We start from the raw sequence: 19,587 nt of genomic DNA, 5'->3' as shown, positions 1-19,587 counted from the left end.
GCCTTATTTTCTGGGGGCTGCTTTGCAGTCTCCATTTCCCCAGACTGTGACTCTCTCAGACAGCAGGGGTGATGGCTCTCCACACATCTACTATGTGCCCGACTCTGTATTAAGTGCTGAGTGTACAAATAAGAAAAAGAAAGTTCCTGCCCTTAAAGAACTTTCAATAAAATGGGGGGGGGGGGCACAAAAGTAAGTTGAAAAGGGAAGAATGGAAGAGAGTATACTCAGCAAGAGGGCCAGAATGATGATGAAGATGGAAGAGTGGAAGTCAAACATGGCAAGTGATGCCAAAGAAGATGGCTAGGCTTTTGAGCCTTCTAAAAAAAAGGGAGGCTAATGGAGAAGTTTTTTGATATGACCACTACTTTTCCAATTAGGGAGGGAGACGTAACTGAGGAGATTGATGGGGTATTAGTAGCAATACTGGTACAGTCTTCATTACAAAGAGTTTCCTGCCAATAAGCTTATCCTGAGTGGGGCATGATGAAGATAATGAATGTTGAGTTGAAAGCAAGCCAAGTCACTAGTAGCAAAGGAAATGCTTAATTTATGTTTGACTTGATTATCAATTCTAATAGAGATTTTATGAATAGGTTCAAAATTGCCCTTGTTCTCAAAAGCTACTTACTTTTATTAGTTTGAACCTCACAGATAGTAGATACTTAATAAATATCTGTTGACAGATGGCTAGTGTATAGAATTGGAGATAGTGTGGTATAGGGGAAATAATCTTGAATTTGGAGTTAGAGGGCCTGTATTCAAATTCTTACTCTGATTCTTATGGATTTAAATTTTGATAAATCATTAAATCTCTCTAGGTCTTAGTTTTCTCATCTGTCAAATGAAGGGAATAGTGCTAGATAACCTCAGACTTCTACTTTTAAATCTGTGGTCTTATTGTTTAGTCATTTTTCATCTTGTCTAAATCTTCATGTCCCCATTTGGGGTTTTCTTGGCAAAAATAGTGGAAAGGTTGATATTTCCTTCCCCTGATCATTTTACAGATAAGGAAACAGAGGCAAACAAGTTTAAGTGATTTGCCCAGGGTCATAAAGATAGTAAGTATCTGAGGCCAGATTTGAACATAGGAGGAAAAGGCTTCTTGACTCTAAGTCACTTTATTTATTGCATCACATACTTGCCCAAAAACCTAGTCTTGGAGGAATTCAAGATGCCTGAGTCACTTAGCTTGTCTACCACTGTCTTTAGCAAGGGAGCATCTGTCCTGGCCAAATCAGTCCTCTTAGGTTTGTCTTACTTTGCAAAAGCTCACATTTTCACAGCACTCTATGGTTTGCAAAACACTGGCTTCACAACAGTCCTGTAAAATAGTATAAATATTATTATCTTCATTTTTCAAACTAGGCAACTGAGACATAGATAAAATCAGTCAACAAGTTTCTATGAAGTTCTTACTATGTGCCAGATACTGTACGTAAGCATTGGAAATAAAAATACAAACAGAAAGACAGTCCCTGCCCTCAAGGATCTTGCATTCTAATGAGGGAGAACAAGTCATAAAGAGATGAAGGTAGGGTCAGGAAGCTACAGGTGCCCAGAATGGGTTGAGTGAAAGAAATGAGGCCAATTGTTTATACTCTCCAACCAGTGGGTATTGCATCCAAGATTCAAGCCCAGGTCTGTTTGACCTCAATTCCTTTCCAACAGACCTATGTTTCTTCTATTATATATTCTTACCTTATACTACAATGAAAGGCATTTCCATTTGTAATAATTTAAAATGGGTTTGACAAGTACAAGAATTAAAAAAAATTATTGTGATCATTGTTTATAAAATCAGCTTTTAAGTCATGAGGCAGCTTTAGTAGCTTTATTACAGCAGGGTAGAGATAGGGGAATTGTCTAGACTACCACTCTTAAGTCTGCTCCAAAGAAATCTAGCTCACTCCCTAACAAAGTTCCAATCTCTGGCCAGAGGAGTGGGAGAGTCTCTGCCTCCAAACCAGAAGTCCTCAAAAGAATCCAACACAGAGACACCAACGAAGATGTCCTCCTTCAGCAAGAGCCACCAGTGCAGCAGAAGCAGAAGAAGTGACCCAGAATGCTCTTGGCTGGCTTTTATAAGCAGTTTTCTCCACATCACTTCCTGTCTCTCTTGTTCCTCCTACCTTTCATTGTGGACTAGTCTATCACATCTCAGGAGCCAATCAAAATCTCTTGATTTGCCTAGCACTGCCCAGGGGTCAGTGTCTGTGGGATCCACCTCCTGTCCTCTGAGCCTGTGAACTGTTATCAAAAAGATTCACAAGTTCCTTACTGATTAAGTTAAAAGGGTGGAGTACTCCAAGTACTTGATTAAGTTAAGATAAAAAATTTCCCTTTCACAAACCCCCCTTGTGATTCTATTGGAAGATGAGCATGTTGAAATCTCCCAGATTTACATGCTAGTCTCCTCAATGAATTATTTCAAATACCGGGCTTATACCTCTAAAGATCTTCTAGCTAAAGGTGCATACAATACTGTATTTTCTAAGAGGAAGTTACAATAAGTTGGAGATAAGAGGGAAATAAAAGAAAAAGAGAGCAAAATCAATGATTGGTAGGCCCATTGATAAAAAAAAAGCCAATTGGAAGCAGTCCCCTTTGGCATAAGAGTTTACATTGAAAATAAGTGTGTTTAATCCCTTTCTGTTCTAGGCATTACATCCCAAAATACATTCTGGATCTTCTGAGGCAGTGTATGGTTTCCACAGGCTTTTTAAAGGTACCTTCTTTAAAAGAATTCACTTTCTTGATTCAGGGAGTTAGTGAACTTCTTTTTCTGAAGTTTCTCTCAGAAAAAAAAATTTTAAATCTTGGATTTTATGAAAATTATACACATTCTACCTGGAGAGGAAATGAGTTCCAAGTACATCAATCTTTTGGAGAAAGTTCTATCTTCTGGTCCCCTTGGAAGTGAAAGATATGGAGTTTGTTTGAGGGTGCATCATGACTGATCTGGATTATGAAAATGGCATATTGAGGAAGAAGTAGCTTCAGTGGTTAGCAGATATTTGCCCAGGTAGACCAGGGGTTCTTAACTTTTTTTTCTTTTAATCATGGAGCCCTTTGACAGTTTAGACAGGGCTTTAAATCCCTTCTCAGAACAATACTTTGAAACATGTAAAAGAAAATACATAGGATTACAAAGAATGCTAAATATATTGAACTAATGTTATCAAAATTTTAAAACACAGACCCATGCAAGTTCATGGATATGAGGGTAAGAATCCTCAATATAGATGAATCTCCTAGAATCAGTGAAGTAATCATAAACAAAGAAGTATTTATATTCTCTAAAGGGTTGACAATATCATCAATTCAGGAGCTTCTTCAAACAATTAGGATAAAAGACCTCCTGCCACCCCAAAACTTTTACCCAATTTGATGCATGTCCATGCCCTCTCATAGATTCCCTATAGGGGGTCTACCCAATGTGCCAGGGCCCTGAGGTGTGGTGGGAAACACATGTCTGATGATCCTTGGAGCACCACCCTTACATATGGCTCCTTCTGACATTGAGGGGGTACCAATGCAATATTCCAGCTCTCTACCTATCATCCATTGTTCTTCCCATGTGACTAGCTCATTTCTTCTTCCTATCATACAGTTCTTTGATGATGTCTGTCAATAAGTGATTATTATACACCCAGTACATGCCAATATTTGGGCCAAGCACTGGGGATAAAAATTAAGGAAAAAAATTGTCTGATCTTTTTTTTATTGTTGTTGTTGGTCTTCATTGGTAGTATTTTTTAACCCCATACCACATCTCTCCATTGCTTTCTATTGATACTAATTTTTAATTCTTCAGAGGCTATAAGGATGATATAAGAAAATAAGTATTGTTTTATTAGTTTAGGGATAAAAAGTAGAGTGGCTGGCTTGAGAAAAGAACTGTAGTTTGAAGCAGAGCTGAGAGAGTGTGTTAATTTCAGATGTGACAGTTATAACCGTTTTTCTATTTCAATGACTCTCTCTGGCAATTGGGAGTTGGTCTCTGGCAGTTGGCAGGGACACATTCTCAGAGACTCTCTCTCAAGGCTGGAGGAGGTAACATTTTTGCCTCTCTCTCTGTCTGAGGGAAAGATCTGAAGGAGCTCTGTTTTCCTTTCCCAACTTGGGAAACATTATTGACGATCTATTGTGGTTTTTGTAGATTGTTTAAATCTGAGAAGACCAAAGAAAAACCTGGTCTTTGGTTTGGACTCTGAATCTGTTAAGGATCAGAGTCCTAACTTGATTCTTATTGAGACTCAAACAGCTAGCCTTTGTTATTTTATAATTTGAAGGTGAAGTTAAGAATTATAAGGATAATAGTGGTAGTTTTTATTTAGATAGTATAAATATGGGTTAGTCAGATCAGGGAGGATTAGTGTAGCCTGCAAAACACAGGAGAAGTGGTTCCTTGTGGAACCTGGGAGTTTATTTGGGTGGATTTAGAATCCCTTAGAATTATAAATCCTTTATTTATCCTTATATATTTCAATAAATATTTTATTTTTATAATGAGTATCTTTAGAGTCCTTGCAACTGGCCCTGAAGGGAAGTTCACATTTGAGCTTCACTTCATCACTGAAGATACTTTTGATGAACTCTATCAAAAGTATCTGAACAGTTTGAACTTGATTGGCAAGTTAAACCATGTTGAACCTATATTGGAACAGTTTTTCCATCTAAATATTTTATTTTATAACTCTCCATCATCATTTAAAAAAATTTTTTACAAGGCAGATGTAAACACACACAGAATTAAGTAATGTGATAGTATAATTGAGAATCTGTTATCTTAAAAAAGAACTACATTTCCCAGGAACCCACTGACTTCCTGTTATTACTTACTTATTGTAGACAGGGAATAAATATTCAGTAGGTGGTCCTCCTCACTCTTTTTTGTCTAGGATGTCGCAAGTATGGTGGTAGTAAGCATGGGGGTTTTGAACTGACCGATTAGCCATGGGTACGTGGTTTTTATTTTGTATCTCTTTTATTCCTTTATTTCTAATGATCATTAATAAATTCCTTAAAATAATATTTTTATTATTGAGATTTAATTTTTACATTTATGGCAACCAGAAGTTGGAGACAGAATTCTCAATTTTTCTTAAGATAGCCTAGATAACTTTTTTAAGCCACATTTCTCCTGTCAGGGCTTTTTTCCCCACTCCCCCTCGCAAACTCCAAGAAAACTCCAGACTCTCTTTGGATCTGCTATTCCTGTACCTGCTGTTTTTTTTTTTTTTTTTGTTTTGCCTGGTCTCCCTCCCTATAAGCTGGGCTGTTTCTTAGCCAAGGGACTCTTGATTGAGAAGAGATAAGCTGCTTCTCTCACCCATCTGCTTGAGCCTATGCTCCTCAGTTCCTTGCTGCTGCCTCTGGCATTGCTGCTCCTGATTACTCTCTCCCTTCAGCTGCTAAATCCCAGCAGTCTGCTTCTGCTCCTCTTATTCCTGCTACTGCTGCCAATTCTGATCTTCTTGATGCCAATAGCTCCTCCTCCTGCTCCAGCCTCAGTCCCAGTCCCAGACTGCTGGTAGCTGCCACTGTATCTTTGGAACTCACAAACTTAGAGCCAATATCCAGGCAACTGGTAAAAACCAGAGTGTATTTCCCTAGGCAACAATTAGCCTCCACGTTTCAGGGGAAACAAACTACTCCTTAGCCTTTTACCCCAGGGGATAAGGGGAAGGAAGTTACTCTTCCAAACAGGAAGTAAAAATTGCAAGCATTGCTCATTCTATAAAACAGCAGTACCTTGCCTATTTCAAACAGCTTTCTGTTTTAGGTTGTTTTTTCTTTCTATCATTCATGGGTGCACTGATCCTTTCAATTTTCTTGCCTGAGATTCAGGGGAGAAATTCATCTCCTTACAACCTTTTGCCATTTGGGCCTGCCCAGTCTCTAAGATTCCCAATTTGGGATTCCTTCACACTATGCTCAGCAAGGAATTTTCCCTTGCTATAGGAAGTCCCAGAGCTCTGGCAAAAGGAATCTGAATGGCTAGAGAAGGAATTTTAAAGAGACTGGAGGTGAAAAATTTTAAGCCTTTTCAGACTCCATTGTTTTATGAAAGTCTCTGTATTTTATTGTGTTTTGCTTATTGTTTTGTTACAATTTAATTTTGTTGTTTTAAGTTCATATAGTAATCTGATCAATACTATTTTGTTACACTGAATAATTTTAATCTACTGTGTTTTCACTACTATTATATTCTGGTACCTTTCCCCTATAAATGTACTGAACAAAAAATATCATTGTATAAGCTCATAAAAACAGCTTCCCCCCCCCACCCCATTTTGGCTTTGTCACATAGATGACAGATGGACTCCATCAACCTGGTTAACAATCTTTGAAAAATTTAATGAGCTAAATATCTCAAATAGATCTCAAGAGCTTTTCAGATATGATTTTTAGATTTTTTTCTTTCAACAACTCTGATTGATCATTTTGCCTGCCTCTGAGTTATTTGTAACAAGAGGTAAAGAGTCCATTTAGTAGCTGAAGTGAAGCACTATTATAATCCCCACCTCTGCATTTGTAAAAATGTGAATTAATGGGACATAACAGTCTCATACTAAAGGAGCTGGGAAGGTAAGGTGCCCCTGGATGCTTCCCAAGAGCTCCATCTCTCATTTGTAACTCTTCTGTTTATTCTACCCTTCCACCAGAATGATTTAGATTCTTGGTGACATTTTTAGACCCAACATCAACAGTATAGAAGTTTGGTTTTTTATAGACTCCTCTACCACATTTTTGTAATGATGGCAGTAATAGATTAAAAAAAAATATCTCAGTCAAGTTTGAAACATTGCTACACCTGAAAAATATAATGTAACTTGTGATGTAAAAACATTAGTTTTAAATGTCAGACAGCAGACTCATGTGAATCCTAATGATAGTGGGTTTGTTTGCTATTGTCATTAAATGGGCTATTATAAATTTGGGGATTTTAATACTTTTTGAATGTGCATTACCTGTTGCACTACTGTTCTTTATAATAAACTGTTACTTTGTGAAAATCATTTGCACTCACAGTGTATCCTTAGCTGATACAGTGTGTCAATGATTGTAAGCTATATATTTTAGATTTTTAAAACAGTTTTATTATTGTTTTTCCTTACATGTGCAATATAGTATTTCAGTTTTATTTTTTCTCTCCTTTTTGTATTTGAAGCATGTCACCAGTATTGATAAGGTTTTCTTTAATGTTTTTTGATTTTTGAAGTAATATAAGTTTAAAATACATTTGCCCTAATGCCAATATATACCCCCAAAGCCTTAGACTATAAAAATGATGGCATTTATTGTTTAAAAAATTATGGGACTTTGCTTAATGATTTTGTCTGATTCCAGGAGAAGGGAAGAAAAGAGCCATTATACAGTGCCAAGAAGCACAAGGTTAAAAAGAACCAAACCAATCCATGTAGCACCGATGGACTTCTAAGCCAATATGAAAGGACTTGTACTTAGTGTGAGACTTGAGGTTGAGGCATTTGACATATGTTAAGATGCAAGACACCTTGTATCCACTCTCTTTGTGAAATACTCACAGACAAGTACCAAAGTTTGGCTATCATCCTGGCTCCCCCTATCCCTGAGAGTGAAGGTAAAAATCAGACCAGGGAATGACACTTCCCTATCACACAAAAATCTAGTCCTTTTTTCTCTCTTATAGTATGGCAACTTCCTGTAGTCTTGGCTGCAAATGGGTAAGTCAAATATTACTACATTTGTCCTACAGACTTGTGGCATAGAAATTACTTTAATTGGGCCCTGATTCAAGGATCTGTTATAGTTTTTTTTTCTTTACTTGGAATTTTTACACATAAGATTTGATAGTCTATATTTCATCCACAGATTATTTTCTCTTTTATTTGGATTTTTTAGATGTTTTTTATTTCTCTTGCTAATTGATTCATATACCTTATAACTCAGCCATGTATTCTTAAGTGATCTCTGTGTTTTTCAAAACCCTCTTCAGGGGAAATATATTATTATTCTAAAATGCAAAGTTTAATTTTTTTTGAGAGTAATTTTATGTTAAGAAACATGCTACCTATTGTTGGGGATGTAGACTCTAAATGAACATCCTAGTGTAAACAACAAAATGTAAATGGGTTCTAATGAAATACCCAATGAAATTGCATGTTGGCTGTGGGAAGAGTGGGTGGAGGGGAAGGAAGGAAATAATGTGATTATTTTATCCAAGGAATAATGTTCTAAATTGACTAAATAAACTTATTCAAATAGAAAAAAAAAGAAATATGCTACCTCTTCGAATCCAGAAAGTGAACTGTTTGGAGAAGGCACCATGAAGATACCTCCACAGACCACACACTGCACCAGAAGATCCAGAATGAACTTTGGGATGTGGTGATTTGAACTGTGTGGGGTTGAATGAATTTGTTTTGCATGTATTCTCTTATGCCAAAGGGGACTACCCCAATTGGCTTTTTGCCAATGCATATAGCAATCATGGATTTGTTCTTTTCCCTTTTATCCACAGATTACTGTAATTTAAATGTTTATTATGTTAAATGATCAACTGGGGAGACTAGTCTCCCAATCATCATTGAGGGAATGTATAATTGAAAATCTGTTACCTTAAAAAAGAACTACATTTCCTGGGAATCCACTAACTTTCTGTCATTATGTACTTCCTGTAGACAGAGAATAAATATTCAGTGGGTGGTCCTACTTGCTCTTTTTGGCTTGGATGTAGCAAGCATGGTAGTGGTAATGGGGGGGGGGGGTTGAACTGGCTGATTAGTCATGGGCATGTGGTTTTTATTTTGTATCTCTTTTATTCCTTTATTTCTAATGATCATTAATAAATCCCTTAAAATATAATATTTTTATTATTGAGATTTAATTTTAATTTTTACATGACAATATTATTACTGGAGTGTTGTAGAAAGAACATTTTATCTGTTGATGAAATATTTGATTAATTATGAGCTGGGTCCCCCTGGGATCTCTGTTAAAATTATCTATCCTTGATACCTCATCATGGATCACAGCTGACCCTGCATTTTCAGACTACACCTGTGGAGCATAGTCTCTTGCAGGCCTTACAAAATCAGAAAAGCTATTTTTCAAAGGATCCAATTATGGACTATATGTTTGTCAACTGAACATCATCTTAGTTGATTCCAGATGGACTCATCATTGGGGTAGTTCAAAGATGATTTTTTTTTTGCCCACAATAATTTCTGAATACTGTTTACTGAGAGATGCTGTGATTTACCACTGATCATTGGGGTATTGAGATGACATAAATCATTTAAACTCTTTGAACCTCAATAAATAAATAACCTTCACACTATCTTTGATCCCTTCATATACTTAAAGATATTCAATTTCCATTCAGTCATCTTTTTTGTTGTTGTTTAAATGGTCTCCCCCCCCTTTTTTTTTATCACATCTATTATAATCTCTCTCTGTCTCTCTCTCCCTTTTTCTCTCTCTTTTTTTCTCTTTCTCTCTCCCTCTTTCTCTCTGTCTCTGTCTCTCTCTCTCTTTTAAACCCCTTGCTTTCTGTCTTAAAATCCATACTAAGTATCAGTTCCAAGGCAAAAGAGTGGTAAGGGCTAGACAACTGGGATTAAGTGACTTTCCTAGGGTCACATAGCTAAGAAATATCTGAGGTGAAATTTGAACCTGGGACCTCCTATCTCCAGGTCTGTATCTCTACTCCCTGAGCTGCCTAGTTGCCACTAGGATGTATATTAAAGTAGTCTATGATGATGATGTTGGGAGATGATGATTTTGGAAGATTGTAGAGAGGAAGATTGTAATTCACTGAGGAAGGCAGGAGATTGCCCTAGAGGTCAGTATGTTCTGTCAATGAGCTTAGGGGTAGAGATTTGAAATTAGAGGTGGAAATCTATCATTTTAATTTTTGTAGTTGGCACTTGGTCATACATTGTCATCCGGTCAATGACCCATCCTCTTCCTGAATAACAGTTCCCAGAACTGGAAGTAAGAAGCCGACTCAAATGTGGTAAGGATCATAGAAAAAGTAAAAGCGAAAATTCTGAAGGATCTATGATTCATGCAGGTGTGTGTCAACAGGAAATGAACAAACCAAAATTGTGAGTGTCATTATTTATGGAGGGTGGTCCACTCCAGTCTTTGGACCTTGAAGATGGAGAAAGCAGGGCTGCTATCATAATGAATAATGTTATGAACATTTTCTCTTGGCTACTTTATCTGGCAAGATCCATCCTTTATAGGATGCATCCGGTATGTGAGTTATAGCTGCCACATTCTGAGGTGTAGAATATGAGATGTATTACATCTAACTTCTGTGGTGCTAAGGGTTCAGAGATGTGTAGGCAGGAGTGTCTGATGTAGGAAGCAATGAGATAGAGAAGATTCTCAAGATAGTCAGAAACATATCATACTCTAACATCATAGACTGTTAGAGTAGAAGGGATTTAAGAGATCATCTTGTTCAAGGGCCTCATTTTATACACTTACTTGTCAGATCGAGGAAGTGGAGGAGTTAGAGACATCATGTACTCATGCCTACTTCCTTGTCCCAGGATTAACTACAGGAAAATCATGTATCCTGACAGAAAAACAATGGAAGTGTAAATGGCACAATCCCATATGTTCATTAAATAATTTTTTCAACAACATTTATTTAGCATCTGCTAGATGCTAGATGAAACATTTTTAGGTGATGTGTGGGATACAAAGAAGACTAAGACATGGCCATGAATTGAGGAATATTTGATCTGTTAGGGAAGACAAAATGTGAGCAAATAAGTATAATACAAAGAGGAAGAGAACAAACATTAATTATGTACCTACTACGTGTCATGAACTTTACAAATATCTCATCTGAGCCTTACAAACCTTGGAAAAGGATGTTATTATTATTCTCATTTTATAGTTGAAGAAACTGAGGCAGAAAGAAATTAGGTGACTTTCCCATGGTCACACAGCCAGTAAGTTTCTGAGGCTAAATTTGAATTTAGGTCTTCCTGAGTCCAGGCCCATTATTCTATCCACTGAGTCACCAAGCTGCTAATACAACAGAGTACGTGGAAAGTACCATAAGGGAAGTACAAAGAACTGAAGGACTATATGTAATGGTCACATATATAAAAGTACAGCTCACTCTGGTCTAAAGCTTCTTCTCTTTGCCAACTGACAAAAGCATTAAAATAACATGCAAATGGACAGTTTACGATTTTATGAAAATCCTGATGACTCATTTTTGTTCTACAGATTAACCTGAAACTAGACCATTTTTCTTAGTTCCTGTTCTCTGTTTAGACTGAATCTGTTTTTTTTTTTTTTTCAAAATTGGAATCCTATTACAAATGTGGTCAACTCTGTGTGGATGATACTTAAGCTGAGGTAGGTTTGATAAGACTAAGGTCGATAGATTTAGGCACCTTTTACCTTCTAGAACAGTGTTGGTGAGGTATTGGCATGCATGCCAGGCTGGCATGAGGGTGGGGGGACTGTTCTGTTCCTCCTCTTCCCAGTGTCCCAGAACAGTTTTTGCATGCCCTGCCCCTCTGTCCAGCCATCCAAAGCAAGCAGTTCCTCCCTCCGCTCTCTGGGATAATGTGGGGGGCTCACAGGCAGCTTGAAGTTGCAGTTTGGGCATGAAAACTTAAACATTCACCAACATGGTTTTAGAATCTGCTTCCCCAAACTCTCTTTATATGGATCTTCAAACTGTGGCAGTTTCTTCTCAAGATCCCCTCAAGTTCTGTTGTCTTGGTGCTTACAAAGATCTTGACATCGTATTGATCTTAGGTCTCATTGTATTATTATAGTAGTCTCTCGGTAACCAAGGATGATGATTGTCTTTGTGCATGGTGTATAGATGAGTGTGCACAAAGACACTTGTGCGTGAAGGATATTTAAGTGGAAAAGCCGATGCACAGAGACAGTCCTACTCTCTCGGCATTGGCAGTCTGGGTCCAGTGGCACAAAAAATCATTACACCTGGAGACTTCCTCAGCTACATTGGATGGCCATGTTGTCTTTTGTGCTCCATCACGCCCTAAGCACTCCACAGTGCTTTGCTGCATCGCCATCTCAGCCGTTGAACCTTCTTATTGGTTTCTTCCATCTGTTCAGCCGAAGCAGTCTTCACATGCTGGGTGAGCAAAGCCTTGGTTCACCAGTGTAAAAAATAGACTCGAATACAGCACTACAATCCCCACAAGCCTTTGCTCCACTTCCCTAAAATGCTTTGTAATCTCACGGGAATTCTGAGGTGGGCCAAGATCGAGGAAGGATTTAAGCTGGTGGCAAAGGTTTTTGGGGTCTTTTGAACTTCCGTTTTGGAGCAGATGCATCTCTTCTGTGATGTGAGGTTATCTGGCCTAGGCCTCTGGCCTAGGTACGTGCTTTTTTTTTTTATTCTGTATTTTCTTTAATCTTTAACCTTTAATAAACCTCTAAAATATATATATAATACTCCTTGCAGAGAGAAACTAATTTCTACCTGCTCAGTCTCCCCATATTCCTAAATTTTAACTGTTACAGATGGCAACCACTAGATTGGATGAGAACTTCTCAAATTTTTTAGCCTAGATAGTGATTTTTTTAAAGCCAAATTCCTCCAAGATGCTCTTTAGAAAACTATCTTGATCAGCTCCTGCCTGCAGCCCTCTCCTGCTCCTGCTTCTGCAGCCTCTCACCTGGTGCCCAAGCTCCTGGCCCTGCTTGTTTTTTTTTTTTACTCTCCCAAAGCTGTTGATCAGCTCCTGCCTGCCTACCGCCGCCATCCGCTTTGGACAGCTGCTTCCCCCCGGCTGCCTGTTCCGCTCGGCCCTGCTTGTCTGCGCTCTGGCCCCGGCCCAGGGGACTTTCTCTCACTCACCTGGCCCACCTGATTCAAGCAAGATTGTAATCACCTGATGACCTGCATGCCCAACAAACCCAGATCCTTAGTGGGTAACAAAACAGGGGTGGGGGGTATATTGGCTCCACGTGGGTGGCCTGGGCTCCAAGTGGACTGGGACAGGAGGAAGTATCAGAGCAGGGGGAGAGAGAAAAGGGAGAGGAGAAGAAACAGATTTTTCAAACAGACTTTTAAGCAATGGGCTGTTTAAAAGGATACCTTTTGACTGTTCTGGTAATTTCATTGATTTCACCTGCGTGCCAGAAGAAAGATTCAACCCAAAGATTCAACTTTGAATTTGCAAATGGGTGGCTCAGGGCACTGAGAGCTGGGCCTACAGACATGTGGTCCTGGGTTAAAATTTGGCCTCAGATACTTCCCAGCTATGGGATCCTGGACGGGTCCCTCAAAACCCATTGCCTAGCCCTTACCACTCTGCCTTCTAACAATAGACATTTAAATGGATAAGAACCCAATGAACTTTGAAGAGACTAAAGGCTATATTCTAAGGCATTTCAGACTCCAATGGTTTATAAAAATCTCTGTATTCTATTGCATTTTTTGTTATGGTTTAACTTTGTGATTTTAAGTTCATATATTACTGGATTCAATATTATTCTGCTTGAACTGAAGGTTGATTGAATTTATTTTGAATGTACTTAGTTTTAAAAATCCTGTTGTTTTTCCCCTATAACTGTGTTGAACAAATATTGTGATTAAGCCCATATATGAAAAAAACAGCTTTTTTCTATTTTGCTGAGGATAGATGGACTTTAGAACTGGTTATAATTGTATTAACAACCTTGGAAATTTTAATGTGCTAAATACCTCAAATGATTTGATTTTAAGGGTTTTTTAAATATGATTTTTGGAATTTTTTTTTAACAATTTGGTTATTTTTGCCTGCCCCTACCACGAGGTAAGGCCCATTACAGTAGCTGAAGTGAAATACATTTTATAACCCCCAACCTTCCCGCATTTCTAAATATGTGAATGGAAGTTGGGACAGTTAATCTCAGGGCATTTGTATCCCTATAAGCCTTCAAGAAAAAGGAGCACCTCTTATTTATACTCTTCAGCTCACTACTTTACTTCTACCAGAATGAAATATAGATTTCTTGATTATGTTCTTAACCCAAGATGAGTTTTACTTTGTTTAAAAAAATATGTTTAAATACCAAGGTTGAAAGATTGTATGTTTGTAAAAATTGTGACAAATGTCCATCAATTCATAGGTTTTAAAAATGTCATACAGCAACTTATGTGAAATATGAAAGTGTGTTTGTTTGCTATTGTAATTAATTGGGCTATTGAGAATTTTGGGGATTTTGGTAACTACATATTTGTACTACTGCATTTTTAAAAATGAAAAAAAAATGTTACCTTGTTCAATTCATTTGCCTTCTACTCACAGTGAGCATGGCCAGATATTAAGAGGAAACGGATCTCATTTTTGGTGAGAAAGCCTTGCATTTTATATTTTCTTAGCTGACACAGAGTGTCAATGATTATAAGCTATATTTTTGAATTTTTAAAGCTCTTTTATTATTATATTTTTCTTGCATGTGCAATATACTTTTTCAGTTTTTTTTAATTATTTTTCCTCTCCTTTTTATATTTGAAGCACATGTCACCAGCATTAAGATTTTCTTTAACTTTTTGACTTTTTAGTGCTACAAGTTTGAAATACATTTGCTAATGCATGTCCTAAAAAGCTTGTGACTATAAAAATGATGCCACTAATTATTTGATAAATTATGCGACTTTGCTTAATGATTCTGTCTGATTCCAGGACAAGATATACACAAAAGAGCCACTGCATAGTGCCAATAGAGCATAAGGTCAAAGAGACCAACCAATCCTGGTGAAATTGATGTCACTTTGAGCTTAGACAAAGAGGACTTGAACGTGTTTGGGGTTCGAGGTTGTGGCTGTTTAACATGTGTTAAAAGCAGGTCTTCCTTGTTCCACATTCTACCAAGTACCTCAAACTTGGCTCCCGGAACCTTGGCTTATATACTCTGGTCCCCTTTTCTGCCTCTCATAGTGTGATACCTTTCTGTAGTCCTGGCTATTGACTGGGTAAATGCATCATTGCTTAGATCATTTTGATTGGGCCCTGATAGAAGGACCTGTTATAGATTTATTTTTCTTTTTACTTGGAATTTTTACACATAAGACTTTGATAGTCTATATTTTCATCCAGAAATTTTTTCTTTTTTATTTGGATTTTTCTGATATCTTTTTAATTTCTCTTGCCAATTGATTCATATACCTCATACCTCAGCCATGCATCCTTAAGTGATTCTGTATTTGTCAATCACCCTCTTAATGGGGGGAATGTAAAAAAAAAATATTATTATTTAAATTGCAAAGTTTAAATTCCTTTTGAGAAGAATTTTAGGTAAAGAAGATGCTACCTTTCTGAATCCAGAACTGAACTGTTGGAGAAGCCACCATGAAGAAGCCTCCAGACCACAAGTTGCACAAAATTGAACTTTGGGTGTGGTTGATTAAACATTTATTTGTATTTGTACTTTCACGCCAAAGGGGACTTGCCCTAAACTGGCTTTTTGTCAATGCGTTCAGCAATTATTGGGTTTGTTTGTTTTTTTCTCTTATCATCAAATTATTGTAATCTTTAAATTGATTATGTTTTCATGATCCTTTGGGAAAAAATTAATTTTTTTGCAAACGATCAAACGGGGAATGTAAAAAATAGACTCGAATACAGGACTACAATCCCCACAAGCCTTTGCTCCACTTCCCCAAAATGCTTTGTAATCTCACGGGAATTCCGAAGTGGGCCGAGATAGAGGAAGGATTTAAGCTGGTGGCAAAGGTTTTTGGGGTCTTTTGGACTTCCGTTTTGGAGCAGATGCATCTCTTCTGTGATGTGAGGTTATCTGGCCTAGGCCTCTGGCTTAGGCATGTTTTTTTTTTATTTTATTCTGCATTTTCTTTAATCTTTAACCTTTAATAAACCTCTAAAAAAAATAATACTCCTTGCAGAGAGAAACTAATTTCTACCTGCCTCAGTCTCCCCATATTCCTAAATTTTAATCTTTACACCAGGGGTCTACGACCCGATGGCTACCCTCACAAGATTTAGTCGGCCTGTCGAAGCCGTTGCCCGGGGTGTGGCAGCTGCCACATGCTAGCAGCTACTGGGAGCCACAAGTGAGAGCTGGGTGTCAGAGGCTGGAGAGCTGCCCTAAGAGGGCACGACAAGCCCTCCTTACCAGAGATACTACCCCTCCCTGAGCACCCCATACACCCCACTCTCATTGTATATGGATCTATTAAAGCCTTGTCCTTGTCCTCTAACTCCCTTCCTTCTCTCTCTGCACTTCAAAGATTTTTTTCCTAAAGGTTTCAGTCTTTATACCTCACCCCCATCATCACATCCCTCTTTGTCTTTGAGATGTCAGTGGCTTCAGATATTGAAAGCTTTTTCTCATTCTCTGTTTCATGGAATAGTTGGGGAAGGCAGTACAGTGGAGCTTCAGAGGTGATAAGAGAGGGAGAGCAGGTGTCTATGCTGGAAAAGCACCTTGGTGTATCTGTGCCATAAATGGAGGTAGGCAGGAGAGTCAATGTAAACCTTGATAGTACTGGTCCCTAGATTATCCCCTTCATGATACTTTGGATGGAGAAGAGAGGAAAAGCTGCAGCGTCATCCTGCCTCCCACAGGGATGGAGTCTTGGAGGTGGGACGGTGTCAGCAGAATGATGAATAGGACACAGCTTTCATATTCAACCTGCAGCATAGATTTAACAGTTGAGGAAACTGAGGCAAACAGTTTCAAATGATTTACCTAGAGTCACAAAGCTAGTAAGTATCTGAGGCTGGATTTAAACTCAGAAAGATATGAGTCTTCTGGACTCCACACCTGAAGTTCTATCAATTGCACCACCTAGTCACCTCATAGGTAGCATAACTGAGATTTTGATCCTTTCATATCATCTGATTCCATATTCAGTACCTGTTCCACTGTACTGCATTCCCTCTTCATGTCCCCCCTCCCAATAATATTGGCTCATATTTAGATAGCATTTTATGCCTTGCAAAGGGCTTTTGTTTCTGTGAAGCTAAGTAATGTGTATATTATTATTTAGCACATGAAAAAAACAGACCTTATATGGTAAAGTGCCCTGCCTGAAGCCTCATAGATAATTGTTCAGTTTACATATGTAAAAGAGATAGGACTTTGAGATCTGAACCCAAAGTACAAATGAAACTATATTGATGGTTCCCTGCTTCTTCCACTTGGATATACATAATCCCCTTGCCATCTTGTGATGATGTCACAGATCTTGCATGAAGCATAAATTCACACTTTTCTATACCAAAATCTGTAACATGATTTTTGCTCTTTCTACCCTCAGAAATATGTTTGGATTGATAATCTGCAAAATCCAGCATCTCTGTACTCAGATGATCACAGGATCCTGTAAGGTGGCATCCCCAATAAACTAACTCTTTCTTACCCTATGGCAGTCAGACTCCTTCCTTCTGCTCCCATTATACCTGTGGTTTAGGGATGTACGGACAATCAGCTACTATTAAGCACCTATTACTGTACTAGGTAATTACATAACCAGGCATTAGGGTATAAATGCAAAGACTGAAATAGTCCTTACTCTCAAGGAACTTACTGCTACCTCTACTTGCATTCTTATCTCTATTTACTTCAGTCCATTTCCTCTAATGTCTATATCTTTCCCATTCCATCATGTCATCTAGAATCCTAGCTCTATTGTTTTTTAAATTTTATTTTATTTTTCCTTTCAAACTCATACATTTTGTCTAAGAATCAATTCTAAATATTGGTTCTGAGGTGGAAGACAGGTAAGGCTAGGCAAATGGGGTCAAATGACTTGCCCTATGGTCACAAAACTAGCAAGTATCTGATTCTAGATTTGAACCCAAGACCCATCTCAAGGCCTGGTTATTTATCCCCTGAGCCATGTAGCTGCCCCTTCATATGCTATTATTAATGAACTCCTGTTCACCTTAGATACTTCCATTACACATTCTTTCCCTCTTTTAGTGTTAATAGAAAGCTGGATGCCTTTGGAAGACACTGCATCTCTGGAGATCCCTTCCAATACTGGGTGCTTCTCCCATGTATTCCAATTTCCTGAAATAGGAGGAATAAACATATACTCCTTTATCCTTTTCTGTAAAAAGGGGATAATAATAGCACCTATCTTCCAAGATTGTTGTGAGGACCATATGAGATCATATTTCTAAAGCACTTGGCACAGTGCATGGCATATAGTAGATGTGTAATAAATATTTGTTCCTACTTCTCTTCCCCCTTTCATTGCCATTTCCAGATGATCCTGTTGCTACCATCCCTCAAAAACATAACTTCTAGCTGTATCATGTCCAGATCATTGTTGCAGCAATCTGCTAGCCCCTAGGTCTTCGTAGGCAAAGCTGTGGCATGTATGGCCTGTGTGCACTCAGGAAGCTGCTTCATTCCCCCTTTTCCCAGAACCTGAGGACACTTTTTGCATGCCTCAGCTCTCTGTCCAGCAGCTCAAAGCAAGCACTTTCTCACTCAACTCTCTGTGATAGTCTGGGAGTGCAGAGACAGCTTGAATTTGCCCTCTGGGCACTCAAACTGGGAAAAGGTTTGCCTACCCTGCTCTAGGTATTTCTCCCTTATTTTTTAAAACCAAGTTGGAATCAGAAAGTTTGTATTCAAAACCTGGCTCTGCCCTTTATTAGTTATGTGACCTCTCTGGTTTCTTATCTGAAAAATGAAGGAGTTAGGTTAGATGATTTCTAAGTTTCCTATTGGACCTCAATTTATGCTCCTATGAGTTCAGTATGTGGCTCCTAGCTTCCTTCTCAACTCCAACTCCTCCAATTAAGTTCTTGATTAGTAACTTCGGTATGCTTATTCATATACTCTTGCATACCACATACCTTCTCAGTACATCATTTTCCATTACAGAATGTACCCCTTCATTCCAACTTACTTACTCAGCTCCTCCTATATTTCGGTATATCTCATAGCTATTTTATTCCCAGGATCTTGAATTCTGAAATTTTTCTCTCTGAACCTAACTTCATGCTTCCATCTTTCCCTTTGCCTTAAAATTCCTAAACTTTTTCTTTGTTGTCACTGTGCTCTTTAGTTCCTCTGCTCTTGTCTCTTCTCCTCATTCATGACAATATTTCTGGCCTCTCTTTTTTTCCTTCATGGCTGTGACCCTCTGTCGTTCAATTCAATTATACACTATCCTTTCTTGCTTTCTTGTTCTTGTTCTTTCATGCCTTCTTATCATATTACTGCTCCTGCCTGAACAAACCCAAACCCTAACCTTAGGTAACCCCTACTATCTTTCTTCTTTCCTCCTAACCACATTCTGCTGAGGATACTGCTAGAGAAAGCCACTCAACCAATACAGATACTATTCTTCCTTTTCTGATTATTCGCCTACACCCAGAGTGTACCATGCTGAGGAAGGCCTCAATTCTCTTCATTCCATTGACTGATAGTAGCTTTCCACTTATTAACACCAGCTTCTGAGACAGTTGTGGTTAAGGAGTGAATGAGTTTCCCAGCATACTCTGCTTCTGTAGTTGAATTAATCATTGAATCACAGTGAAAGCCAGCACCAGTTATAAAATAGATAACACAGTAGATAACAGAGGCGAGAATTTTGTCAGTGAACTGACTGTGATGGAAGGA

General features: G+C 38.2%; 1 protein-coding gene across 1 annotated transcript in view; it reads left to right on the top strand.

The window, feature by feature from the left end:
* The first annotated feature begins 4,959 nt into the window (after positions 1-4,959).
* The window catches only part of CD28 (CD28 molecule), an 85,620-nt gene continuing 70,992 nt past the window's right edge, over positions 4,960-19,587 (top strand). The window contains exons 1-3 of the mRNA XM_056808491.1: positions 4,960-4,963; positions 5,415-5,593; positions 12,727-12,874. Of these exons, the coding sequence (XP_056664469.1) occupies positions 4,960-4,963; positions 5,415-5,593; positions 12,727-12,874 (331 nt within the window). The remainder of the gene's footprint in view (positions 4,964-5,414; positions 5,594-12,726; positions 12,875-19,587) is intronic.

The sequence above is a fragment of the Monodelphis domestica genome, chromosome 8, assembly GCF_027887165.1.
Source record: "Monodelphis domestica isolate mMonDom1 chromosome 8, mMonDom1.pri, whole genome shotgun sequence".
NCBI classification, from domain to species: domain Eukaryota; kingdom Metazoa; phylum Chordata; class Mammalia; order Didelphimorphia; family Didelphidae; genus Monodelphis; species Monodelphis domestica.
Note: the sequence above shows the minus strand (reverse complement) of the source record. Positions and strands in the feature narration are given on the sequence as shown.